The 27,840-nt window shown below is 38.4% G+C and overlaps 2 protein-coding genes across 4 annotated transcripts; both read right to left on the bottom strand.

Annotated features, from left to right (window-relative positions):
* Positions 1-2,087: 2,087 nt before the first annotated feature.
* On the bottom strand, positions 2,088-13,769 carry LOC309676444 (normal mucosa of esophagus-specific gene 1 protein). Of its 3 annotated transcripts, XM_082488988.1 has the most exons (6): positions 13,708-13,769; positions 13,542-13,602; positions 13,149-13,237; positions 12,295-12,355; positions 11,528-11,619; positions 2,088-2,288 (listed from the first exon to the last, which is right to left on the bottom strand). In XM_082488988.1, exons 2-5 carry the CDS (start codon positions 13,581-13,583, stop codon positions 11,551-11,553), a joined length of 261 nt encoding a protein of 86 aa, XP_082345114.1. In that variant the 5' UTR covers positions 13,584-13,602; positions 13,708-13,769; the 3' UTR covers positions 2,088-2,288; positions 11,528-11,550. The 3 variants fall into 3 exon arrangements, with proteins under 3 accessions (XP_082345114.1, XP_082345112.1, XP_082345113.1); XM_082488986.1 differs by lacking the exon at positions 2,088-2,288 and having other exon boundaries at positions 9,156-11,619; XM_082488987.1 differs by lacking the exon at positions 2,088-2,288 and having other exon boundaries at positions 9,156-11,619; positions 13,542-13,619; positions 13,708-13,733.
* Positions 13,770-15,597: 1,828 nt separating this feature from the next.
* Positions 15,598-24,015, bottom strand: AFG2B (AFG2 AAA ATPase homolog B). The gene is made up of 8 exons (XM_082489079.1): positions 22,902-24,015; positions 21,623-21,808; positions 19,790-19,948; positions 19,061-19,270; positions 18,423-18,650; positions 17,404-17,538; positions 16,585-16,710; positions 15,598-15,908 (listed from the first exon to the last, which is right to left on the bottom strand). Exons 1-8 carry the CDS (start codon positions 23,979-23,981, stop codon positions 15,756-15,758), a joined length of 2,277 nt encoding a protein of 758 aa, XP_082345205.1. The 5' UTR covers positions 23,982-24,015; the 3' UTR covers positions 15,598-15,755.
* Between the last annotated feature and the right edge of the window lie 3,825 nt (positions 24,016-27,840).

The raw sequence follows: 27,840 nt of genomic DNA, 5'->3' as shown, positions 1-27,840 counted from the left end.
GGCATTTAAAAGCAGCCTTCTGACAAAACCCCAAAACCCAAAAGATACCCACCAACTAATGAGTAGGAAGTCTTTTGTTCAGGTATTTCGGTAGAATCTCATGAGGATGCTGCACCAATGCTGCATAGAGCAGGGCTTCTCATGCAGCACTGCGTCTGAAACACCCCTGAACAACTTGCGAGGCCTGTTCTATTCAAATATATGCTTGCCCAAAGTCTGTTTCCTCTTTGATCTCTAGATGAAAAAAATCTAGCCACCAAGTTGCTAACTCATAAGGAAGGCCTAATCTGAAAGCCTCTACATTCTCTACCTTAAAAACAAATAAAACAAATGTCCACCTTCCCCACCCTTAATCCCCTTTCCAGCTTCACACCATCCTCCCACTCCTTGTAACAAATCATGCTGGGCACTAACCGATACTCTCTGTGCTCTGAAGCTGGCAAATCCCCTTCTGTTCTACTCTTCTCATTCCATTTTCCATGGCTGAATGCGCTGGGAAGGACCATACATGCTCTTTTGTTCTGTGAAATACCTAACACAACTTTGGAAGCTGCTGGAACAAATACTGATCCTTTCCATTTACTGCTATCCAGCTATCACAGCAATCTGCTCTTAGAATGCATGTGTACCTGCCTTCTATGTTTACAGCTGTAAAATAATGATATCCAAATCAATACTTTTGCTCTTTTATCTCTATTTTCCTTTTCGCCATTGTGTTCTGCTTTTTTTCTCTCAGTATCACACACTCTGAAAACTGCCAGTGCTAAATGTATGGGACAAAATAACTTAATTGCTTTTATTACAGTTATGTAGCATTTACACCTTTTATGGTATCAATTTCTGTAGAAAAAACAAGCCATTTCGTAAACAAGGAGAGTGTTATCCACATGATGCCTGCTTTATGATTTCCTTACTACTATAACTGGTGAAAAAGATAAGCTGTTTTTCCAGGATTGTGACTAGCCAGTACAAGAGGGTACATGAAAGCAGTTAATGCACTCTGTCCAGAGTGTGTTTACATTAAACTCAGTACTGATATATCCAGGGATTTTTGATTCAGCTGATGAATATATGAAAGCAGCCAGATGGCAAGCAGACAAAAAACTTGCTTTTGTCTCAGGTGCATTAAGAGCACCCAAGTCCCTGCACTCTTCCTATTTCTTCTTCCCAAAACACACACAGAGGAATTACCTAATAAATCCCTAAATAAATTTATGAGATATCAACGTATAAAAATAGCCATTCAATTCTAGTAACTGGCCTTTTAAATGCAAACGAAACTTTTGAGAAAAACACCATAAACAAACATTTTCATAGTTAAGATGATGCTACATATTTGAACCTAGCATACAATTACTCTTGATCTTCTTATAGATTTCATGTGTTCCTTTTCCGAAGCCCACTGTAAAGACAAGTCTGACACAAAACCGTACGGACAAATACTCTCCCCTCCGCTGCCAAGCTTCAAGGCCTTTCCCGAGTTTACCAGAAGGTGGTGCACTAGTCCCAGTTGCAATAAAAAATGTTGCGTACTGCATGTAACTATTGAGACTTCTGTATTGCAAAGGAATATGTTTTATCACAAAATTTTAAAATGTCTTATTAGTAAGTGAAAAAAAAGTCCCTCGTAATTTTTCCTAAGGATAACACAGGGCATTTAATTTTATGATGGATGCAATAGGGAAAAACACAAACCTAGCATGATTTGCTAATCAGTTACTGAGACGGATTTAATATACTTCTTAAAGGCATATACAGGAATGGAATACAATGCTCAAATGTCTCCCTCCAGTTCCAAGTATGTAATAAAAAGTTATATGAGCAGAAACTATTTGTGGCTATGGGTATCTGAAATGCAATCAGAACAAATTATATTCATTAATGTCAACAATATAAGTTATCATCCAAGGCCTTTTTTTCTATGAAAATAAGCATTGCTTCTCTGGGGTGCTGAATTCATGTTTCCAGGACAACATATACCTCCATTTGAAACATCCTCGACTGTCTGCTTTTTTATAAAGTATCTGATGACATTTTCAATCAAAAACATACACTGAGCGAAGAAATATTGTTTCAAAATAGGCAGATACAATTATAAATGTAGAATATAATTGTGTTTACACTGCTGCAATTGCTAGTATAATGTTATCTTTTGATCTAGTTGAACAGGCTTCACAGGCAGAAAATACAGACGACGGAGGCTGAAGAACTCAGAACCACAACTTCCTTCCAGTAAAGTCTTCTTTCATTTCTTCAAGCCATTAAGCAACTCTGTATTTTCTAAGCTTCTGCAAAAGACACACCTTCAACTGGAAACAGAAATTACCCAACCAGTTACACACACTGGTTTATTTCTGCATAGATATTTGCTTTAAATATAACATAGATGGAAAAAATTATGATTGTTTTCAGGCAACCTAGCTGCTTGGACTTGCCGCAGAGCAAAGGTCAAGTCATATCATAGAAAATTTAAAAGAAAGTAACTCTTTGCATATCAAAAGTTAAAGGGCCATGTGCAGTAAGCTGTAAATGAAGATATATTTTAGATATGCTCACTTGTGGAGAGCTATGCAGGATATCACACTATATTAGATCTATTAACTGTCTTGTATAGCAGCAATGAAAGCAGCATATCATTCTTTCACCGAGGGAAGAGGCAGTCCCTAATTTTAGCTGTCAGAGCTAGGAAGAAGCAGCATACAGAGCAGGAGTAATAACAAAATTAAATCCTACTAATAGGCCCACCAACTGCTATGGCTAAGTAAGGGTATTCATACTGCTGTGGTTTTTGTTTTTTGTTTTTTTTTTTTTTGTTAAGAGTTCATACTTTGTTGATGATTCAAGGTGTGTTTGTGTACAATAGAGGGAGGAGGGAAGAAAACAGATAAAGCCAGATCATGTGGGTACTACGGACTACAGATAGCAACTGAAAAAACATTAAACTCCATTGCATTACCATGCAGCCAAATATGGAGCATACTAATATTTTTGGACCAAATCATGGTGGTTGGTCATAAGTGAAGTCAGTACCAAATTTGTTTATAGATTGCAGCATTAGCTGATCTGGTGTGCAGTTCAAATAGGATGTCTGATGACTGATTTGTATGTTTTACCCACCTAGCCCACACCACACACATTCATTACTGATGCTAAGGAAAAAAAAAAAAGAGATTGGATTGTTTCCCCCGTCTCCCTTCTTTGTCAGGTTGCTATATTTTCTTTTATCTGTTTAGTGAAGAAGAAAAAAGGCCAATAGGTAAAGAAGTTCTCTTAGCTTTCGATTTTTGTAACTCTGATTACATATTGCTTCAACAAATGCTCATCTCTAGCTGCAGTAATACCTTTGTGCTTTAGCATTCCTTATTGAGGAATGTACGTTACATCTGTGGTACAGCCAAGCAGACAAATGTGAGGATTTCTAAAAACAGATAGGAAGGTCAAACATTTTGGTTCTTTATTGAGTGAATCCACCTATAACTTTGGTGGCAATATTGTTTATTTAAAGCACTCACCCACAGAAGGTGTATACCTTTGTCCTTTACATCTACCAAGAAGTGATACACTCAACACATACTTTAAACAGAAACTTCAATATGTCACCCTGTTTTGCATACTAAAAAAGCTTCCTCTTTGAACTGATACACATACAGGAACTTGAGCAAAGACATGTCCAATTCTTAAATGTTTTTATTTCTCTTGAGAGAGAATTTTTAAAAAACACATCCTAGTACATATACATAAGCCCTACAAGTTTTGTTGTATTAATTCTATGCCTCCCTGAAATCAGAATAAAACCATTCCCATAACTTCAAACTAATTTTCTTTTACATCTACTTTGTACAACGTGGTATTGTAACATTAAAATTATGGCTAAGAGCTTGGCAATGAAGCAATGAACAGAACTGCAAGTAATTATGACTCGGATTTTGCTGTGTATTTCTCCTTTTGCGAGTAAGGTGGATACTGCAGTCTTTAAGCCAAATTCTGTTTTTTGATCATAGCATGTTTCATTCAAAGCACAAGAGGAAAAATAAACACAGTAAAGGCAGCAAAATGCTACCATATCATTTAATCATGCTAACAGCATAGGCAGCATAATGCTAACAGTTATTAAAAAAAATATTCAGGCTTTACTGAATTATAAAAGTAGTCATACAGCAGGAGGGACAGATGCATAATTAAACATTCTTAACAGCTTTAATAGAAAAACAGCTTTCCCTTTGTTTTGATGTAGTGAATCAGTGATTTATTACAAATAGATGACTTTGCTTCTCTTTGGCAAACTGGTAAGATTTTCCTGTTACTATCAGGAATTACAACTAAACTGGATTTTCTGCATTTACTTCCTTGTTCATGCAGCAGCAGCAGCAGGAACTCTAGTAAAGGATGGTGTTTATTAGTTACCTGCCTACTGCAAATACATTTATTTCAATTAAAGAAATGACACAAAACAGGAAATCAAGACCTAGAAGGTTTTGCTAAAGTTGAAAGTTTAAACAAATTTGTTCACACTTAAGAAGTTTTTCAAACTTGTGTGGCTTTCTGACCTCTCAGTTGATCTGTTTGCATCCACAGCTACCCTATTTGCCCTCTATACATCACATAACGTAACACTGTGTTGAAATAAACTGCATCATGTTGACCCTATATGAATTTTGCAACTGAAAATCCCCATGTTCTACAATACTGAAACAGAAAGACGAACTCCAGCTTTTCACAAACTTGGTGCTGTTATCAATCCACATAACAATCTAGTGGGGTGATAAGGTGGGCTCTTTGCTTACACCTCACAATGTGCATCAGTCCTTTCCACAGATGAAATGTAGTTCTCTACCAGAGGACGATGAAGCACTTGAGCCCACAGTCACTAGCAGTCCACTGCTGGTCTACCAGAAGAGATTAGTCTCATGCCAAATACCATACAAAAGAGTAAAATGACAGAGAGTGGCTTGAAAACCAAAGAGTTCTAGAGAACTGCTGTAACCATAGAGTGGGATGGTAGGCAGCTTGTGACTGCATCTTTTAATGTATGTTCCTTTAGGCAATGCTGAGCTCTGGTCCTCACAGCCTATTTTTGGTGCTGTATGCTACTGACTTTTCCTCCTGAGTCTGTAGATGCTCAGTTTGCCACCATCTGGTAGCAACAGTTTCTGTGCAGAATTCCCACTAGCTTCAGCAGGGAATTCTGCTTTAAAAATCAATTGCTGTGATGAAGTCCCAAGTTTAAGAGCTATTATCTCCTGCCCTGCTTCAGCAGCGTTTGGGGTCAGTGAAGTCAGCAAGTCTGGCTGAGCGAGGGCTAAGTGAGTTTGAACTTAAAGAAATTATGTCTTCCAATTTGCTCAAAAAGAAAAGGAAAATACAAAACCGAATGTTTCACAGCTGTTGTCTGGACAGCCACTATCATGGTCTGCAAGGCTACAGGAACCCCGATGATTCACAGTGCTTAGGATTAAAAACTGCCAGATGACTTCAAGTTTGGAGTTACAGAAGATGAACAAGTTATTTTACCATCTTCTTGTAAGGAAATAACCAGATGAATCAAATTTCAGTAAGAGAACAGCCCTTAGTCAAAGCAAGAGATATTTTGATAGAATTGGTTAAGGAACAGACAGTCTCCCATAATATTATTAGCATACATGGCCTTTATTTTTCTGAAGTAGCATAGTTAAGAAATAGCTTTCAGTGGAATGGAACCTACCTAACAATATAATGTTAATATGTTAACAAATTTAAAGAAAAACTGCAAATGTTCTTATATGAGTCTATTGAAAGACAAAGCATGCTTATGTTTATGATCTGAATTTCTTTTTTTTTTTTCAAAATGGAAAGACAATTCTAAAGTATCTGCTGTTATTTATGCATATACTGAAAATCTACAGACTTTTGCTTGAAGAACTTACAGGCTATGCATCCTCACTGTTACTAGCAAGGCTCCTCTTTTTTTAAAAATCAACCCTATGGTGCATTTATTACAATACCATCAGCATAAATAAAGCAGAGCAGCACAGGGGAGATGGAGAAGGAAGACAAACATTAGAAGGAGGGCCTTTTTTGCTTAATTTCTGAGTTTAAACCACCAGCATAATTATATTCTGATCTACTCATTTTACATGTGTAACTTTCTAGAACACAGTGCAGGTGTACTAATAAATAGTATTAACAGTAGAAATAAATTAGGCCAAGAAAATTTTAAGTTTTTCTGATGTGTTTGCTTTGGTGGGAAAGACAGAAAGACAGAGATTTAGCAAGAAGAAAAGATGTGTCAGAAAGGGAAAGGAGGAAGGAGTCTCAGTAGAAAATAGGGAAGAGGGTTTAAGAGACAGAACGCAAGTAATACCAGAATCTAGTACAGTCCAGATCAAATGTTTCAGGTTGAAGAGACTGGTTTTCTACTGCTTGACAACTGTTAAAACTGGAAGCACGTTTACCTGAATTTTAACAGCTGTGCACAAGCCCTTTTTAAACCTTATAGAAACAAGGTCACAAAGATGGCCAGCTTTATCTTAAAAATATTGCATCATGAAGGCTAAACTATTTATACAGAATGCTTCTTACAGAGTGTCACACGAGGTCAAATTGTGCCCAAGAGCAGCAGAAGCAGTACGGTCACCCAGGACAGGCGCAGGCCCGCCAGCCCAGGGGAAGAAGGGCAGAGTCTTGCTGTGGAGGAGGGGTGTTGGGCCTGGGTGGAGGGCCATGGCCATGGCCCACAGCGTGTCTGCCACATGCTGGGCCAAACCCCGGCAGTCTTAAATGAAGAGAAAACCAAACCAAAACTTTTGTGCATGCTCCCATTGCTAAGAGATGAGGGTTTTTTTAGAGTTAGTTTTCTAGACTGGCAGCATCAGCCAGTATGTGGCCTATACCCTGAAGTCCAAACAAATTATTTCCAAGAGTCTCACTTGCTAACACAGCTCCACAGCAATTAAAGCTCTGCCATCCCCTAACACCTGAGTTAGTTTTCTTACAACTCCCTCATTTCCCACACAGACAAATCCTTTATCTTGCACACTGTTGAATATCTAGGCAGCACACCACCACAGAAAGGGAGCTCAACTCCTCTAACCACACACCTGGAAATCAGACATTAACACAAAACCCGGAATGGGAGGTTTGCTTTGCTTCTACCTGTTCTTTGGCTTTCTCCCCGCTCTCCCCTCAGCGCTGCTGAAGGCTCTGAGGCTTTAGGTGCTCCCAGATCTGCCAGTGATGGCCGGCAGGGCTGGCCCCCGGGATGTGAGGGAGCTGCCTCTGCCAGGCTCCTCAGCGGTGGCCGGGGGAAAAATGGCGGTGAGGCGCCTTTTAGTACCTAGAGTGGGCCTACAGAAAAGGTGGAGACAGGGACTCTTTCTCGGGGAGTGTAGTAATAGGACAAGGGTTAATGGTTTAAACTGAAAGAGGGTAGATGTAGATTAGACATTAGGAAGAAATTCTTTACTCTGAGGGTGGTGAGACACTGGCCCAGGCTGCCCAGAGGTGTTCAAGGCCAGGTTGGATGGGGCTTTGAGCAATGTGGTCTAGTGGGAGGTGTCCCTGCCCATGGCAGGGGGGTTGGAACTAGATGATCTTTAAGGTCCCTTCCAACTCTAACCATTCTATGATTCTAAGAAAAGCCCCCTGCCCCAGCAGGCAGCCCAGTGCCCGCTCCAGTGAGAGCTGCCGAGGGAGACAGCAATGGCGGGAAAGCAGGGCGGCCACCTTGGGCTGCCTCACAGCTGTGGGCAATAGTGGATAACAATTTTTCACTTGCAATGACTTCATTTGTCACAGGCCCTGGGCTCTCCATGTTGTATGAGGGGCCCTTAGAGGGACTACATGTGCCTCAGCCCTGCAGAAGGACACCATATCCCCACAAGCAGCTCTGGCTGGAACATACACATGACAAGGTTATGTAAAAGTAAAAGCTAATTAAACCAAAATCCTTTGGTCATCAGGTCAAGGTGCAGCATAAATGGCGTTGGTACAGTCTCTGTGAAGTGTGCTGTAAAGGTGTGATCTTTGTTCGGGGCGAGGTGCCACAGGGGAATGGTTCTTTGGGCTGGGTGTCTGCGCGCTCTTTGGACTTCCTTTGAAGGGTGTAATTAGCAGTGATGGCGATTTTATGATGGGAGATAGCTTTCAGCAAACAATCTGCCCGCTCTTTAGTCCCATCAGCGCTTGAAGGTCAATAGTTACTTAGTCCAACTGCAGTGCCCCAAATGCACTTCCTCACTAACCCTTTTTTATTTCCATTTCAGTTACACTTTTAGGTGATCTCGTTATCTTGTGTGCTCCCTGTATGGCAGGGATATGCTGTACAGCAACGACTTTGGACAGTGAATTAAAACTGTGCGGAGTAGCATGGCCATGTTTGTTTAATCTGAAAGCTTTTTTGGGAAATGTCCAACACCAAATATTGGCCGATACAGTGAATCATTCCCATTACTCTTGTTTGTTTTCTATAGTTAGTCCTAGGGAGGACCACCCTCTGCACTGAGACAGATGACAACTGCAGGATGAACAATTTCCTTTAACGATTGCATCAGGCCCCTCTGTTAAGTTACTATTTTCTACAGAAACCACGTACACTGATGAAGTAACTAGATAGTATAGTACTATACTAACAGGATCTTGTGGTAGAGAAGTGCGCGGGGCAGGGGACATCAGACAAAGAAATGCTGACACCAGGGCTATCAAATGAAAGAACACCAAATGAAAACCACAACACAGCTCTTGGATAACCGCAAATCTTGTATCATTGTGGTTAAGGCCTTTAAGTATTATTGTAATAACAAAAATTAGTAGTTAATTAATAATTGTACGTATACTGCAGAAAGCAACCTTCTATTCTTCCAGAAAACTATTTACAAGTAGAGTACTTGTTATCACCCACCTGCAGTTAGAAAAGCATGACCGTAGATTCTAATGATGCATTTCTAATGGTGATTAGAGGCATTAAAAATGTTTCTAATGGTTTCTAATATATACTTGAAAATTTACCAAGCTAGTGAGCATTTTAATTAAACTTTGTAATTAATATGAAAGTTGAAAGTTCCATGGAAAAGTACTGGGCAGGGTAAGTAAAGATAGTGATTGTTTAAAAATAAACAAACAAAACCCAACCAGAACCAGGAACAGAATGGAGTCGGAAACAAAATGGAGAGGACAGAATGAAGAGAAGGATGAACATTGTTAAATTTATTTCAACAGCCTCTAAATTGTCCATGAAATAAAAAGTCACGGGTTTGCATAACACAGGACATGGATGTCTTATTCTCATAAAAGTCAGCTCATAAAATTCACCCAATCAAATTTTTACTACAGAAAACAGAGTTACAAGAGAACAAGGAAATAGTTTGTGTATTGCTTTATAGATTTGTGTTGTGTACTTGCAGTGGGGAGATACAGTAATTGCTCTTGGTGTGCTTTACTTACAAGAAAAAACCTCATCTGTGCAGGACAATATTTTTAGGGACAGTCTGAGAACACACAAAATTGTCCCAAGAATTTTAACAATACTCATAATCTTTTTGAAGTGCAGAAAAATATTTTGATTTCTCAGATTATGTGAATACTCTCCCCATAAATCTGTATTTAAAAAAAAGATCAGCTAACAAAGCAAAACATTCTATTACCTTTGCTATTATGCTTCAGCGCAGGATGAGAGAAGCAACCACCTGTGACTGATGGCAGTCACACTGCTTAATGCACTATTGGAAGATACCACTGAAAAGCAGTTAAGTACAAAGATTACATAAGAATGGAATGACTTACACTTATTTCCCTAATGTTGACAGATACTTAGGTCATGGTATTTACAGACCATACAAGTGATTTACTGAAGAACAAACTCATTTATTTCAAGCATCAACTTGCAGCACAGGACTTCTTTTTTTGTTTTGTTTGATACAGTCAGTAAAAATGTGGAAATACGGAACAACTCACAGAAAATATTTTAAATTTTTTTTTTCTATTAAAATACTTAAAACTTGTATTCCTCAGAGCACTGGATTTCTGTGGTTATATGCTATCAAATCATCTTGTAACGTCATTCCTTAAAATGAAAGCTAAGAACGTATTCTGAAGACTTGTAATTCCTCTCACTCTTAAACATAAATGCTGCTGAGTCATTCTTACTTGATAAACAAATATTTACGTTGCATCTGCACACAAATATGGGATAGAGTAACATTTTAACTTTTTTTCCCCCTCTGCATCAATAAATCTGAAGAAAATATAAAGCTCCTGGAGCCAAGCTACCTTAAAATTCAGAAGACAGCTTTACTAACTTACGTTTTGTCTTTGCTGTAGCAGAGTAACCTAAAGCACTTCACTATTATTCACTTACAGGGACTTTTTCCAATTGTTGTTTCACTTTTGCTTTCTTCCTCACAGAAAGTAATATGCAGTCTGAACATCCATTGTAAAAGCAACTGTCTAATATATTGTGAAACTGCTCAGAAGGGGACATATAGAGAAAACATCCACAAAAGACTGTTCTACCACTGGATGCATATATTGCCCCATTGATTTACTGAGGGTCTGCCCATTACATTCCTTCCCTGGCTGACCCATAAGAAAACACACAGATGCTTAAAGAGGAACTGTCTCTTCACAGAGTCATTCTTAATTTTAATCTGCTTTTTTCTCTTTGTTAGAGCAGATGTCCCTAATAGCATGTATCTAGATATGTTTAAAAATATTGTTAACTGCGCAGTACATTTTAGCTAGCATATGAACTACCTTGCACAAAAAGAAGAGATTAACATTATGTAATTAGTTTTGGATAACGTAAGTTTCCTAATTCTAGTAACTTTTTCTAATTTTAAACATGAACAATATTGAAATACAACAGAAATTATCTCATTTCCAATTTTCTTTTAGCCATGCTTAATTCTTATGTTCTAGTCCTGCAGCCTCAAATATACCCTTAAATAACCTATTGGACTTCTCAGTGGGTTAAGGTGAGCACAGGTGTAAGTTTTAGTATTAACAGTAGAACATTAGTTTTGATTTAATTGTCATCACATTTAACATAGAAAACAAATGCAATTATACTTATGACCACATACGTTGCCATACAAAGACATCCTCTGGCTATGATGACTATTTGGTCATTGAGACACAATACGGAGAGGGAGCAGACCAGGAATCCCAATTTAGAAGGGCTTTTGGGTAATCTCGATGTATGGAATTTACATGGAATGTTGTAAAAATTTAAAATATATTTTATTAAAAATATATAAAATTACAAAATTAATGTATTTTGGGAAAAAAATCTACAAAAAGTGTGAAGGCTTTTTCTGTCTATAATTACCGTCTGAATATTCAACACTTGACATCAAATGCCTACTGAAAAGGAATATTTGAGACAGATTTTTGGACTGTGTGGATGCTGCATGCCAACTTCTAAGGCAACATGAAACTCCTCATCCAGAGTCCAAAAAATGTAGGGAGACCCTAAAAATGTAGCAGAAGCATTTCCGCACACTGATTTCAGTAGTCAAGTTTGTGCAGAAGTGATTCCACTAGACTCATAGGGTACCTTTTTGAGGCAACAGAAACTTGTCACTTCGTAAGCTTTCTGACATTTTCCAGCTCTTCTATAGGTTTCCATTTCTGATGGATTGTTAATAGCTGGAAGAAATTCAAAGGAAAATATGAAAGAAATTAGCAAAACCCCAGTAAGAATTTACTCCACTCCCACCCCTCCCCATATCATACATCAACTTATCGGTGAAGAAGGGTTCCTAGTAGCTTCACATTTTCCTTTCAGAAATAAGCAAAAATAGGAACTGATGATATATTTAATAACTCGTTGAACAAAATCACTTGGATATTAAATAAGTAATAATGCCAAATAATTTTATTTTTCCTTATCCTAGGTGCTCTACTAAACTAAGATTTTTTTCCTTCAGGCTGCAGTACTCAAAAACGTTCTTAGTGAATTTTGTAATTCAGGAACAAGGCAAGGGTAAACAGCATTTCCTCTATACTCCAAACTTCCACTGTTATCAATGGAATTGAGGAAATGGATGTTGGGGGGGTAGGGAACACCAACCAGAAGTATGCCATAAATTCAGGATCAGACCTAGAATGTAATAGCTGAATCCCTATCGTTAAGTAATACCGGGAAGATACCTTACGTAAAGTAATGAATTAAGCGGTTAGTTCCACTTTTAAATAGATGTATGTCAGCTTTACATTTTTTCCTCATTAATATTTTCCTAATTCTTACACATTTAAATGATGTTATTAATTGTGCTAGAAATACATGATATTTGTACTGACTATATTATTTGTACAAATTACCTTCTGTGGCTTGGAAGGATCGACAGTTTCCCACGGTTCTGGATTGCCACTCTTGTTAATGCTTTAAGAGAAGATAAAGCAAAACAGGTACTATGTTTTAGGGTGTGAACTTGCATACATTTTTCTTATATGAGCAGTCTATCATCAGGAGAACTATTCATGTAAGTAAGCAGATCCCTGAAACACAAGTTTACAGGTTTGGGCATTTCTGTTTTAAATTCCGGGTAAGAATCAGTGATGGCTTGCTTTATCTGCAGCTTCCAGAGCACCAAACCAGCCAACATTGTTCAAGTATAATAATGTGTTATCGTAAGGGAAGCAAGCTGAAAAAGCAAAACTGAATAGACACAGAGAAAAAGTAAGGGGATTCTTACTCTGACAGCTAGAGTGTCTACTCCTACCACTTTAAAGTAAATGTAAAAAATCCTGAAAGTTTAAAGAGTATAGTACTTAGCTCCAATTATTACCCAAGCCATTAAAATATTAACTTATTGTAAATTCATATTATCAAATGCTGTTCTTGATATACAAGTCAACAGCCTGGTTGCAACATATCTGCATGTTGTCTGCCTATCTGATGATTTGAAATTCTTCATAAGAACATTTAAAACCTATTACACCTAAAGCAAAGAAAAATTATAATCTATTAAATCAAAAGTTGGGAAATAATTTGGACTACAGTCTGAATTAACAAATTTGTTCAGTATTTTCAACCTGCAGATATCTTAGTCTTTACTAGTAGTTTGGAACAACCACATGGATTTTTTTTTTGGTGGTGCAAAATGTGATGGTCAAATACTTGTGTTGAACAAAGAAGGTTAGGATGAACCCCAAGCAAAAAGTATTTTGCTTACATGACATCGGATTTGCTGAATAAGGAATAGACAGAAAAAGAGACCGCCCCAACTGCTGCAAAGGACAGTACTCCAACCAGGGGAATGAGCTGAAAGACATAAAACGGAGAAGAGAGTTGAAGAACTTGTGTCCTGGCTACGGACCCACGAATAAAGGCAGCGAGAGTTATGAGGAATTAAGGTGTAGGGATTGCCTCTTAAGGTATATTATTTGTATATTGCTATTCACACCACCTCACTTCCAATGCATGAATTTCAACCTCCGCGTGCCCCTCGCTATCAGGATTTCCTCTACAAGGTGCTCGTTATTAAACGGCCCCTGCTCGACCCAGCCGGCATCCCCTCACCCCAGGGGCTTCTTTCTCACAGAACCAACCTCTCTGGCAAACTTACTTCTTTTTTTGCCTTTAGTATCTGGAAGAAGTTCCCGTGCATCCTCGCTGCGGCTGCGGACCTGGAACAAACGGTTCTCTGTTACCGCACTCCGGGCCGCGTTACCCCCCGCGGGAGCCGGGCTCGGCCGCCAGCCCCGGGGGAGAGGGCGCGACGCCTCCCTTACCTGACAGAGCGGAGAAGGACCGGCAGCGCTGCCCAAGGCCACCAGCGCCGGCCGAGCCCTCTCTCCGCCTTATATATGCCCAGCAGCGCCCGCCAGCGCCGGCGGCGCCCCGAGGCGGGGAGGCGGGCCGGGCCGGGCCGGGGGGAGGAGGGCGCCCCCAGGCGGACAGGCGGAGGAGCGCTCGGCGGAGCCCCGCTCTCGGATGCGGTGCGCGCTCTTCCCGCAACTCCTTCCCTCTCCGTTACTGTATCACGGAAACCTCAATTTCTCCTTTGTCTTCTTGTTTGTCCCGTTCTCCAGGAGTTGCCAGAAGAGCAGCGTAGCCAGGCAAAGGCACAGGCAAGCCTTGGCCTGCCTCTTCTCAGAGCTCGGCAAAGAGCACAGTGAGCAGAACCGGAGCCCAACTTCACTCCATCACCCCCTTTTGCTGCAACAAAAGCTTAACCCTGGCCCAGGCTCCCAGGCTGTGTTACGCAGCTCCTACCACTCCCCAATAGCCCCGTCTGCAAAAAAACTCCTACAGGGGCTGTCTGGAGGTGCGTGATACCAGCAGACCCCTCCTGTAAATCCAGTTCTCCCACTGGCAAGCAGTGAGAGGAAGGAGAGGTTGCCTGGGCTGCATGCTCTGCTGGCTCCCTGTCACAAGGGGGGGGCAGGACAGGGCACAATTAGCTCTGTTGGTCCTTCTACGGAGTGAGTACAGAAGTTAGGCAGCAGCATCTTTGAAATAAAGCAGCATTTTGCTGTCCTAACAACTTTCAGGTCTGGCAATTCTACAGTAGCACTCTGAAACATTGCAAAGTGAAACACAGTTACTTTAAAGGTTTTCGTACTTTTATCTCCAGCATTGCTGCTGAGAAACCTTTGGGTGTTTGGGAAATTCAGTGGCACTGGCTTAAGTGTTGCCAGCAATAAAGCAGCAGGATAGTCCTTCCTTAGGAAATAGCAATCAAAGCCACCAAGGTGTAGGACAGTCGTTTATACCTGAATCCCTTCCTAAGTTACAACAGCCTCTACTACTTGCCCGTGCCCTCCACAGTCACTAACTGCCTTACAACTTCCTTTTGTGATCCATCTCACTGTAAACCTCACTGCAATGACAGTCCCTAGTGTCCCTGTTGTGAGAAAAAAAATATTTAATGGGTTTATAACTTAAGAACCTCAGCTGAAATAAGAAACTATCTTTGACAGTTGAGTATTTCATTCACAAGCATCTTCATGGGGAAAAGGAGAAAAGAATTAAAAATTTCCTATCCTGGTAAGTTAAAATGTACACTTGCATATAACAATTTCCTTTGATATATCTGTTCATTTTAGAAGACAACCCTACAAAAATATATTGACTACGAATGAAAAGAATTCTGCAGAAACTGTTAGAGAGCAAACTCCCTTCTCTAAGGAAGAAATTATTGTAGTTTGAATTGTTTGATTACAGACTTACTTAGTATCTGCTTATTCAATCCAACTGTTTGTATAGTAAGCTGATCAAAATTATTCCAAAAAACTCAAGACTCCCAAACTTAACAACAAGGTATTAAGCACTGACCACCTTTTCACTGCCACTATATTTTTGGAATCTGCTTGTAAGAAAGCAAGCTTGTAGATACACACATATAAAACACCTTACGTTTTACATAGTATGGGAATGCTTCCTTCTATTTAACATTCTGAAAGCTTTTCTACTTTTTAAATATTTGCTGTTCTTTGGAGACTTCACAACAAGCTTTAAATTAAATATTCTTATCACGCCCGTGTTTGTACTGAAAACCAGAAAATCTACAGTAACACTAAGCTGTTCCACAGTGCTTTATCCAAGTATCTCAATTACTTGCTTCATCAGATGGAGGAAATCTAGCCAAAACAAACAAGACTTTAATTTATTCTCTATTATTGAAATAACAGTTTTTTTCACAAGTGAAATTTTACTATATTTCATATACATAGAAAAGTACAGTACATACAGTATTAAAAAGCAGGAAAGATGTAAGCCATTGCAAAGTCTTTGTAATATATTTAAAAATACCTATGCCATATCACTCCTTTTTGATTCAAGAGGCTAATTCTTGATTATAAAATTTTTCATAAAATTCCAAGTCTTTTATGTTTAAGGATGGTTTTACAGTCCTCAATGATTTTACAAAATGCTCGTGTTTTACAGCAGTTGCTTCAAGTCCATTCTCTTGTAATGCCAACAAAGTAGCCTTTAAAACAAAAAGAAAAAAAAAAGGAAACAACTTGAAGTGCGTATCACGTTTTAAGTTGCAAAGAAATTATTGTAAGTATTCTAAAATATTTTACATGAAACCAAATTTTAGGTAAAGCATCTGAAAACAGCATTGTGTAATTTATGGTTATTTAACAGTAGATAAACATAAAATAAGATTACTATAACTTTGTCATTTACTTTTTTGTCTGCATTAGACAACATTCCCTTGATCACTTACATTTTGGGATTTTCTTCCTAGTTTTCTCTCTTTTTACGTAACCTACCTCAAATACTTACAGATTTTTCTCTCCAGTCTTGACAGGACATGCTAATTTCAGCTAAAAATGCTGCAGTTACTTGCAGTACACAGAACGCAATTCATCTAGATGAGCTTGAATTAGGAAGGGCCATGTGAAACAAAGGGTAGTACAGTTCCTTAACTTCTAGTAAATTATCACAGAAAGCCTTTATTCTTATTTGGCTTTTTTATTTGAATAATCAACCCTTGTTCAGTTCTTCCGCTTTACTCATTCTCCTTATATTTTCATTACAATCTGTGAAAGAATCTGTACTACAGATGGCTGGGTAACTTCTATGAGTTAGCTCTGTTTTTTTCATCAAAAAGTTTGATTTAAAGTTTATTTCATAGATTAACCATGAATATTTCTTACCTCCTTGCACAGATTTTCAATATCAGCTCCAGAGAAGAGGTCTGTTAGGGCTGCCACGTCTTCTAATGACACATCAGTCTCTAATGGAATTTTTTCTGTGCAGATTTTTAAAATTGAAAGCCTTCCCTGTAAATTGGTACATATTATATATGAAAACAAACAAACCAATAATTAATCCCTCTCCAAAGCAATACAAAATCTGAAATTACAACTAAGGAAAATCCAGAATAGTACCAAAACCAGAACTACATCTTTTTGGCAGAAGAGTGAATAAAATACTATTAATGGAGATAACCATAAGAGTAAGTATTATCTCATATATTAAAGTCTGGTATTCACAGTTACTCATTACTTCATGAAAACACAGTATTTTAGACTGAATAGTCCATATTTGGCCTGCTTTAGGTCAACTTTTTTTTTTTTTTGTTAGGAAGCTCAGGACAAGTATCTACACTACCCTTGGGAACAAGGCACAAGAATGACTTGAGGGAAGGACAGTCAACTTGTTACGGTACTTCCTAAACTGCCGCTTGCTTTGGTAAATACAGAATTATTCCAGATTTTTCTATTTTCTGTTTTCTATATGAAACAGTGTAACTACATACACCAGTTAAAATGTTACCGGTGTTTAAATTACAAATGTAATTATTCCTTTTTAAACTTCTTCATTGTACCCTGAGTTTGGTGACTGATCACAGTGAATCATCCATCAATTGTTAAATATATTACAGGAATATGCCCCCTTTGCCTTTAAAGTAAAGTATGCTCACAATTAATATCTCTTCATTTAAAGTAATGTATGGATTTATGATACCTCACCTTCAGATCTGGAGGTGGGACATAGATCATCTTGTCTAGCCTTCCGGGACGCAATAAGGCATCATCCAACATATCTGGTCTATTTGTTGCAGCAACTACCATGAAATCTTTGTTCAAAGTTTCCTGAAACTCTAGCTGAGTAAGAGATGATATAAACAAATTTGTGCAACATGGTTTAGATATTATATAAAGATATTAGTTAACTATTAGTAAGAAAAGGGGAAGGGCAAAAAGATGATGTATCTTTACATGTAGTTATTTTCCTTTCAATATTAATAATATTTTTTGAGGTAAAAAATGCCTTGTTGCAGGCCAGATTAGATGACAATGAAGAAATATAGTTAGTATCGGCCTTGATGATAAATACAGATTTTTCATTGGCCAGATTTTAACAAAGACCTTTTATATGCAAAACCTCAGTATCCTACAATTCTGAAACTGTTTACTTCAGCGTTCCCCTAGAGAGTATCACAATATGAAGACAGAAATTGAAATACAGAAAAGCTTAGTGTTAAATGTTGTTAATAATTCACTGTAAAGTTCAGATGCAAACTTTTTGTTTAAATAAGTAACTGATCATAACTGTACTGGTTTTGTATAAAATATGTATGAGAAAGCACTGCAAATGAATAAGGGAAATGCTTATAAGAAGTAAGTTCAAGAAGAAACCTGTATAATAGTAAAAATAGCACAATTAGTCTAAAAAATTACCTTGATGTCAGGCAATAGGATTTTTGTGACAGAAGATGAACACCAACTAGTAATGCTCATTAGCTCGTGCGGGTATTTTGGTCAAACAAACTAAGTCTCATTGAGGAACACTGTATGTAAAAACAGTTAGCAGCCTATATATGGTATTTTCTAAAAACTAGAAATTGTGACAGAGCAGAAGAGCATCTTGCATATTTTCAAGCTTGAGGATTTTAAGTTTAAAAAGTGTGAATGCCAACAACTAAAATTTTTAGAAAAACTGGACAGCATTTATCATTCTTCTTATATAGAAAAGGGAATATAAATACCTTTCTTTCCTCATCATTTTGCTCTTGACTTTGACCTTCAAGCTGTAGTTTGCTTCCTCTTCTTTCTGTGACTTTCAGCCCAATACCATCCAACTCATTGAGAAGAACAGAAAGAACCCGCTCTGAGACACCATGGCCAGTTTTGCAGTGTGACCGAGATCCCAAGATAGAATCAATCTCATCTAGGAATATTATTGCTGGGGTATTTGCTCTTGCTTGGCGAAAAACCTTTTTTTTTTTTTAATTAATAAAGTACAATGTTAATACGCACATTCTATCAGATAAGGTGAAAACACCTATTTACATATACTCTGTATTTTACTTACTTAACTTGAAAGATACATTCATAAAGACTCACAAGAGCTGTTCTGGCTTACATTTACTATAGGCAAAGTCTGCTGCTTATTTAAATTCTTAAATGAACTGAAAACAAAATGGTAGAAAGACTTTCAAAGTTTAAAACCGGTATAATTTTAGGGCTCAGTTGATATAAATGTGAATCTGTAAGCCATTTTATTTAATAATCAGATGAGAGCTTTAACTACCATCTTTTCATTAATAAAATTTAGGCCTAGCTAATACTTCACAATAATCAAGCATAAATAAACTATAGACATTATATAAATTAAAAACTGTACCTGAGACAAAATCTTCTCTGAATCTCCAACATAAGGTGAGAAAAGGTCAGCGCCACTTACAGAGAGAAAGGAACAATGACAACTTGTGGCCACAGCCTTCACCAGTGTGGTTTTGGCACACCCTGATGGCCCATAGAGAAGAATACCCTTTGGATGAAACAGGCCCATCCTAGCAAATGCCTGAGGAAATTTCATAGGCCACTCAATACTCTGTCAATACAGAAAAAAGGGATGAAATTCTTAGTAATGAAACTAGAGTTCATAGGCAATCAATAAAATAGCTGAGCACATTACCACCTCTCCTAGTACAAACATTAATTTGAAATCAGAGAATACTAATTTGGTCTTCCTTCATTTAACGCCCTTCTTAAAGTTTCCTTTCCGTCCCAAACAGAATGAAAGGCAGTCCTTGAGAGATGATACACAAGAGCCATCTCTGGCTACAAATTCAGGAATGGAAAAACCTGGCTACAAGTTAAGTGTTTTTCAGCTACTAAAAACCATGCTTATTTTGTCATGATATGCTTAGTGGCAATATCTTGTGACTGAAAGATTTCTAACTTACAAACATTGTAATAACTTAATGCAGTATAAAAAAAAAGTTTAAAATATAATTTATAATCAGGTAATTTGCAAGAGAATTCATTTCCATAATGTAGCATACAGAACCCCTTGGAGGACATGGTTATTAGAAACTAGCTGTTTATCTAAATTTGTTTTGTACGTTACCTGTTTTAACTTTAATTTCACATCTTCAAGGCCACCAATCTGCTCCCAGGTAATAGGTTTATATTCTGTTAGTCCAACTGCACTTCGAAAAGAGGATGGTTGAATTTTTTTAAAAGCTTCTTGGAAATCTGCCATGCTAATCACTGTTTCACTTGAATCCTGAAGAAACCCAGATAAAGTATATTAAGAATATTTTTACATAAAAACTTATAATACTGCATTAGTATGCAAAACACTTAACAAAAGGCCAAATGCAACCAATAAAGAAGCAAATTTCTACCCTAAAAAGCTTAAGCACTGCAGACACAAAGAGGTAACGCAAAGCAGAATATATTCTCTTTAATCGCAAGTTTTTACAGAGCAAAACCAAATTTTAACAGAAATTAATGTTTTGGAGACAACTACTGTTCTCCCCTAAATTATAGCTCCATTACACAGTGATCTGCTAAATCAAACGGTTGCTAGTTTCAGGGTTACTATACTCCAAATCCTAGAATCTCTTGAATACAAATATTCTAACATTTTCACATACTACTGAAGAAAGTAAGGCACTTTATCTCAAATAGGCTAGAAAAATGGCATACAAGTATAAAAAGGGTGGGTTGAAGGAGGATGGAGCCAGGCTCTTTTCAATGGTTCCAAGTAACAGGACGAGGGGCAATGGGCACAAGTTGGAACACAGGAAGTTCCGTTCAAATACATGGAAACACTTCTTTACGGTGAGGGTGACAGAGCACTGGAACAGGCTGCCCAGGGAGGTTGTGGAGTCCCCTTCCCTGGAGATTTTCAAGACCCGCCTGGATGCAGTCCTGAGTAATGTGCTCTGGGCAATCCTGCTTTAACAGGGGAGTTGGACTAGATGATCTCTAGAGGTCCCTTCCAACTCTGATAATTCTGTGATTCTGTGATACCATCATTAAATTACAGATGCAGTAACAGAAGTAAAGTGCATTTTACAAAGGCGCATGCGGTTCTCAAGGCAAATAGGCGTTCTACTTATTTTAATTTTTCCATCTATTTCTTCCTGGGATACCAGTTTCAAATTTTTTTTTTTAATTATTTTCAATATTTGCAAGGTATCTGGAGGAGATGGAAGTTCTAGAAATATGATGCTCTCTTTTTTCTACCCCTGAGTGAAGACGGGGGGTTCTACCATTCTCTGTAGATGTTCTGATTCTCAACTTTTTGCCAATATGACTTTAAATTTGCACTCAGCCGTTCCAGACGAAAAACCACAGCAAACATATTTTACAATTCTTGTAAAAGTCAGAATAGATAGAAAGAATATTAAGAAATAAATATTATCGATATGGAATTAGAGAATGGCTAAGAAATTAAATTTCTGCACACTGGGCAGTAGTATACCTTGTGTCTACAACGATGTTATATCCAGCCATACAACCCAAATGATAATAGCTATTATCACTAGCAGTTATATATTTATGTGTCAACCTAAACTTTAATTTGCAGTTATTATTAAGAAGCAGAATTCTAAATCGCTGATAGCTTCAAAAGAGAGCTTTGGTGGACACTATACTTTAGTTTGCCAAAAAAGACTGAAATCTCTGCTTTGCACAATCCTAAAATGATAAGGATGAGAATAAAAGCTTTTGGCAAAGCTTTTCACCCAAAAAGGAGAAAACAGACTTTTCAGGTGAGAACTGAAAGGACTACTGAAATGGTGTATTTACGTTTATAACACACTTGGTGTTTTTCAGTATTTTAATTTGCGAGTTCTTCAACTTGTTGAGCTTTTCAAGTAAATTGAGTATTAATCGGGAAAGTTTGGTACATATATAAATGACAGTCGTCTTGACTGATTAGCAACCATACCAAAGAGCTGTGGAACACAGCCTGCATAGCAGCTTCTCTGCAGAGTGCTGTAAGGTCAGCTCCAACATACCCAGTTGTCATTTCTGCCAGTTTAACCAAATCAACGTCTGTAGAAATCGGCATACTAGATGTAAGCAACTGCAGGATGGATCTTCTTTGTGTAAATGTTGGTGTCCCAATAATAACCTAAACCAAATATAATAAACAAAATTTTTCAGTAGATATTTTGCTATGTTCCTCTTATTTTATAGACGTAGGCAAGCAACTATGTCTCTGCTTTATACTGCTTACTGAAGATTTATACATACTTATACCACAACTAAAGAATTCTACAAGAAACTTATTACCAGCACTATAAAAATGACAACTATTTAAAATACCCTTCATTTACCCTTACTTTCCAAGTGAACAGTGTTTGTATAAACAGTTGTTCATAAGACACTATCAGGTACTGTCCATCAAGCCTTATTTTAAGGTAATTTCAACATAAGATATAACACTGAAACAATAATTTTCTTGCATCACAATGACTGAATTAGATATATATATAAAAAAAACCCCAATTAGATAAACATTCATACATTATTAAAAACCTGGTAGAATACCACCATAAAATATATCTCAACAATCTATAAATCCTGGAAAATAATGAAAATTATAATTGTGAAAGCTTGACTTGACTTCACTAAACTGGATGACCCAGGAGTGTGTTTAGCCAGAAAAATAAACAATACAAGTAAAAGCATTGTGCACTGCATAACTGTATGTGTTCTTTCTTCTTTTGACCATTAGGCTAGCAGAAGTGTTCCAGAGTAGACCTAGCCCTTGTCACTGAAATCTGAATAGAACTTTTGACACAAGTTACTAGTTCTCTGTCACAATAAACTTCTAAGGAGAGATGTATAAAACTTCAAGCTGGGATTTAAATGAGGAAAATCTAAGCCTGTAATGCTAAGCATCTGTAAGCAAAAGAAAACCATCAAGAACAGGTCCATGTCTTTATGATAACGAAGCATAAATACTCTCCTTGTCCACTTTCAAGTATTTGGAGCTCTCAGTTTCCTCAGTAAAACATGCTCCCTACCTTACCCAAGACGCAACAAACTGAAGAAAGAAACAGGACACATCTCAAGCCTGTAAAATCACACTATGAAACATGACTAGTAGACATTAAAAAAAAAAAAAAAACAACAAACCAAAAACTTTGTTAACTACCCCCTGCTGCACCTTAAAAATGACAAAAAAAAAAGACAGTGTATGAATAACAGGGTTTGCTTACCTCTCTGTCAAATCTGCCAGGTCTTCTCAGTGCGGGGTCTAAGGCATCGGGCCTGTTTGTTGCTGCCATAATGACCATCTTACCCTCGCCACCTACACCATCCAGTAGCGTTAGCAACTGAGCAACAACGCGATCTTCAGGAGCATTGTTTGAACTTCCTCGCTTTGGGCATAAAGAGTCAACTTCATCAATGAAGAGAATGGTTGGGCCTTCATATGACATTTCTCTGCCCTTTTCAAATACCCTTCGCAAATTCTCTTCACTTTCTCCTGGCCTTGAACCATAGAGAGCTGGGCCACTGACACAAAGCAGATATGCACCTACTTCTTTTGCTACTGCCTTTACCGTAAGAGTTTTCCCCACACCTGGTGGCCCTATTAATAACACCCCATTCGGGACAGAAAGCCCTAACTTCTTAAAAGTTTTTGGGAAGCGGAAAGGCAAATCAATCATTTCTTTCAAAGATTTTCCCACATTTTCTAGTCCCGCAATTGAAGTTTTTGCAGTGTCTTCTGACAAATGTCTGTACCATTCAAAAGTGACCACCTCCTTAATTTTTATGCTTGTTTGGGGTGTTATCAGTCCAGCTTCATCCGTCACAGGGTCTACAGAGAGCATTTCAATACACACCACAGGATTTTCGAGACTTGGGGCAACAGTAACAACATAATGAAGCGAAACATAAACATTTCTTAGCAGTTCTCTGATCGTCTCCTGCAAGACTGCTCTGGGAGTCGACTTTTTCACTGCAGAGCTCTTAAGGACCACTTTCACAGTTGCCTTTTTCAACTGGCGACAGGCCAGAAGCTTCAGCTGGCTGACACCCAGCGTGAGGCCCTTCAGGTCCCTTGCAGTTACACCCGCCGTTCTGCAGGTCAGGTCAACCTGCAGGTACCCGTCCACCAAATCGCGCCTGGGCCAGGCCGTGCACAGACAGCAGCCGGTGGGCAGCGAGACCCTCAGCGGGGCGCCGATCCTAGCTCCCAGGGAGGAGAGAGCGGCCGGGCCCAGCCTGCACCTCTGGGTGCCTTCATCTACCGGGTCCAGGAGGAGCAGCTTTAAGGGGGCGGCCGCCTCCATGACGTTCCCTCTGCGAGAGAGGGCAACAACTCTCCTTCTCTCCGTGGGCCCGTCCAGCTCCTTACTCACCCCCCCCCGCCTCGCTTCGCCTCACCTCCCGCTCCGCCGGCGCCAGGCCTGCCCGTCCCGCCGGACCCCGCGTAAGTGCCGCAAGCGGCCGCCGCGCCTCGCCCCCGCGCATGCGCCACAGCGGAGCACGCGCACTGCGGGGGGGGGGGGGGGGGGGAAGCGGGGCGGGGCGCCGCTTTACCTCGCGCTGCTGCCTCAGGCGCCGCTGGAGGGGTTCCTGTTGGGATGGCGGTCTGTGAGGGGGACGCTGTCCGCTAATGACCAGCTGCAAGCCCTCTTTCGGCTTCTTATTGCCACTCGCCGCCTTCGCCGCAGAGTTGGTCTTGGTGGGCCTCCCTCATTTCACCTCTCACTTGTCGGGTTAGCACTTCTTAAACGTTTTTTTTCCCCAAAGCTGGGCTTACCCTGTCACCTGTCAGTGGGTCCCTCGACTCAGAGCGTCACCTTTTTCACCAGCGGTTGGGGTTGAGTCGGATGTAGGTGCTGGTTAAGAAAAACAAGTGGGGAGACATACAGTGGACTTGGGAAGCTGACGATAGAAGTAACTAGGACACAGATCCTTACTCAACAATAGGTAAACCTGTAGTAGTGTTGTTGCTCTGACAAATGCTCAGTCAATGTTTAAGAAAAATTAGTTGTATAACTTTTTGATCCACAGCCTTAAATTATGGCATGAATTGTGCAGTACTTTCACAAAAACCTTCCAGGAGACCTGTCAGCATTGTGGGATACAAGATAAAGTCATGATCCATGAAATTCAGCATGTGCATAATTTTATTCTTGCAAGTAGCTTTATTGTGAGTAACATTACACGAGTACTAAACGCATGCAGACTTCACTGGAGACCACACAGGTACAAGAATTGGGGTCTCAAATACGTGACTCCAGCCAGATGTAGTTATGTTCACAGAAAATGCAGAGAGGGTGGTTTACAGCACGGCTACGATCTGTCTAGCGTGTATTTTGAAGGCCTCTGGAGGGGAAGGATAAGGAGACTTTTTTGATGGAGTCCTGCTTAATCACATTCCTTACAGAACCAAGGGCTGTAAACAAAATATTTTAGCAAGACACATGAACAAAAGCAGGCAGTGTTAACAGAGCCAGTTCAGCTAATTTTAAATACTGAGTAGGAACTCAGAAGGAAGGTGTAGGGCTGAGCAGTGTGAAAAAACAGCAAACCTTCTCTTTATGCCTAATTATGTGCAAAAGGACCTATCTTCTATTTCCTTCCAATTCATGACCAAATTTTCTCCTTTCAGTGTTTATTTTCTGTTTCTTTTTTCCTGGATATCTACTTAATGTTTTTTTTCATAGCATGTTTTTGTACTGCACACATAATGCAAATGCTTATATGGAATATGCAGAGTTACTAGGTATTTAGTGTGGAACAGACTAATGTCTGTCCAGAGAATGTACAGACAAAAGATTATAAGGAGCTTTCATTCCAAGAAGGAGAATGTATTTTCAAGCCAATGTCTTATAAACACATTCTCTTGTTTTATTTCTTTCCCTCAAAGGTTCTCATAAACATGAGTGCTCTCGAGTACATATTTGATTAAACAAAAAACATACTCTGTTTAAAATGGCAGATTTGTGTTTCAGAGAGTTCCAAACTGTAAGTGGTAGACCCTCTCCTTGGTTTTAAGAAGTTGTGCTTAGGGAAGAAAAGTATGGAAAAGTGAATATTTGAAATAAGCTCTGTGGTTTATATTCCTGTGTTGTAGTTGTTCTTTGTAACAGACTTATAGTAACATCTGGGAAATCTGATTTCTTATGAGAAGGAAAACACCTGCAAATTTAATTTTGAATGACAAAGAATTCCAAATAATAGTTGTTAGAATTAATGATTTGAGCTTCTGTTGGCTTTAGTGAGGATGAATCTTCTCGCTGATTTTTTTAATACCGTATGCATGGAAGTGGTGCTTTGCAGTAATCCATCTATCTTTCCAATTTAAATTTTTCCTTGAAACAGAAAAATGAACATGTAATATTTAAGTGGTAAGAAAATAAAATTTCCCCCCAACTCAGTAAAACAGTAATATCTAGTTCAGTATACGTTTTCTCTCAGTATTTTCTATGTCATAGGACAACAGTGGAAAACACCCATATTTTTACATATCAGAAAAGTGGGAAACAATTTTGGAATATTGTTGAATGTTTTATGTATAGATCTAAAATCTCTTTGAAGTCCTGGACCTGAATTGTGCAACAAATGACCTACTGAATTACTGTTAATATGTGTAATTGTAGCAGGTGGAAAAATTCTTGATCTCTTTATGCCTCATTCTGTGCAAAATAAGCTCTGGAAAACTGTATATTTGAATTCTTTGCCACTAAATGTGTGTCTGTTTAGAAAAAAAATGCTAGATGTCATGTAAGGCTTGGATTTAGTGCTTAGAAATGTCATAGCTGACAGATGGAGAAAAGGCTTGAAATAGACTTTCACGTGTGGTTTTGTTGGGGGAATGAAAGAAATAGAATCAGGATTGGCAAAGTTCAGGCCAGCTGGGCAACAAAGAGCAGGGGAGTTATGGAGAAGATCACACAGATTTTTTTCTTCTTGTTTTTCATGATGTTCTTTTAAGAATTCTGCCAGAGTTACTGTTTTCTCCCTGAGTTTTGAGTAACATTGAATTGTAGTTAAAAAAAATACAAACAAGTTAAGACTACTGGGAATATGCAAACTCAAGAGTAGAGCTGTAAGTTTGCCATTTTTTTTCTTTTTCTTCACATGTCCATAGTGGAAATTTGGTATTATCTGTTGATAACATTTGTTATTGTAGCCCATTGTTTCATAAGAAAATAAATTCCTAAGATTTTCACAGCTGAAGTTAAATTTTATTGAATGTCTATGTTACTGATACTTGATTGCAAGTGAATGTTTTCAGCGTGGGGAAGCACAATTGATTTTAAATTATTGACAGTGGCAAGCTAGTCTACTCCTGGACAGATTTACATAAATATAATTAGATAAGTAGCACAACAAGTCTCTTTTCCTTCCTGCGTTTTGTTTATCATAATTCCATGATCAGTTTAGACAGTAAAAGAGGGGGTTCCACCCTTTATCAGCTTCATTATTTAATTCCTGTCCTCCCTTTTGATAATAAAAGCATCAGTATGGCAAAGATGATAAGCTTGTTTGGTGTAGTACTATTGTTGTTGTTGTTGTTAACTGGCACTAAATCTTGATTTTGTGTGTTGCAGTGCAATGCAAATGTGACCTCTTTTGGTGGCAGTTCCAGCTTGTGTCATCACATTGATTGTGGAAATGCAGGTGATGCTTTAGGGGAAAAACAAGACAAAGCCACCAGCCTGCTTGGCAGGTATCTACCATTAATAATTTCTGAAATATGCGCAGAACACATACTGTTTCACAACAATATGAAACGGGAATGAAGTACTAATTCATGAAACATGGTAGTCTTACACAAGAGTAGTTAATTTGACAGTGTTGATGCACACTATTTTTGGGTTTATTCTAGTTATCTACATATTAATTTGTTACTAAGTGTAAAATATACATATAGCAATAACACGCTTGGTGTCCAACATAAAACTATGATATTGTTGCTTAATGTACACATCTTGGTCAGTGAATTTTAATTTAAACTTCAATTTTTAACTATAGTATATTGTTGTAATACTGAATATTTTACTTTAAGACACTGATACTTCAGTTCTTTTTCATATAATGAAGTAGACCCCCAAAACCACTGAAATGACTTTTTGAAAGTGTGCAGGATTAGCTTTTTTGGAGCAAACTGTGGGATCAAGACCTTAGTTATATATT

Source organism: Vanellus vanellus, assembly GCF_965231255.1.
Source record: "Vanellus vanellus genome assembly, chromosome: 11".
In the NCBI taxonomy this organism is placed as follows: Eukaryota; Metazoa; Chordata; class Aves; order Charadriiformes; family Charadriidae; genus Vanellus; species Vanellus vanellus.
This window is presented reverse-complemented; position numbering and strand designations above follow the sequence as displayed.

What these genes read in the sequence shown, in the direction of transcription:
- LOC309676444 (XM_082488988.1), bottom strand. Translation starts at nt 13,583, where the DNA reads ATGCACGGGAACTTCTTCCAGATACTAAAGGCAAAAAAAGAA. An exon ending in TTCAGCAAATCCGATGTCAT is followed by an intron (nt 12,356 to 13,148) that starts GTAAGCAAAATA and finishes CTTCTCTTAAAG; the next exon opens with CATTAACAAGAGTGGCAATC. An exon ending in ATCCTTCCAAGCCACAGAAG is followed by an intron (nt 11,620 to 12,294) that starts GTAATTTGTACA and finishes AATTTCTTCCAG; the next exon opens with CTATTAACAATCCATCAGAA.
- AFG2B (XM_082489079.1), bottom strand. Translation starts at nt 23,981, where the DNA reads ATGGAGGCGGCCGCCCCCTTAAAGCTGCTCCTCCTGGACCCGGTAGAT. An exon ending in CTGGCAGATTTGACAGAGAG is followed by an intron (nt 21,809 to 22,901) that starts GTAAGCAAACCC and finishes TATTTGGTTTAG; the next exon opens with GTTATTATTGGGACACCAAC. An exon ending in TCCCACCTCCAGATCTGAAG is followed by an intron (nt 16,711 to 17,403) that starts GTGAGGTATCAT and finishes ACCAATTTACAG; the next exon opens with GGAAGGCTTTCAATTTTAAA.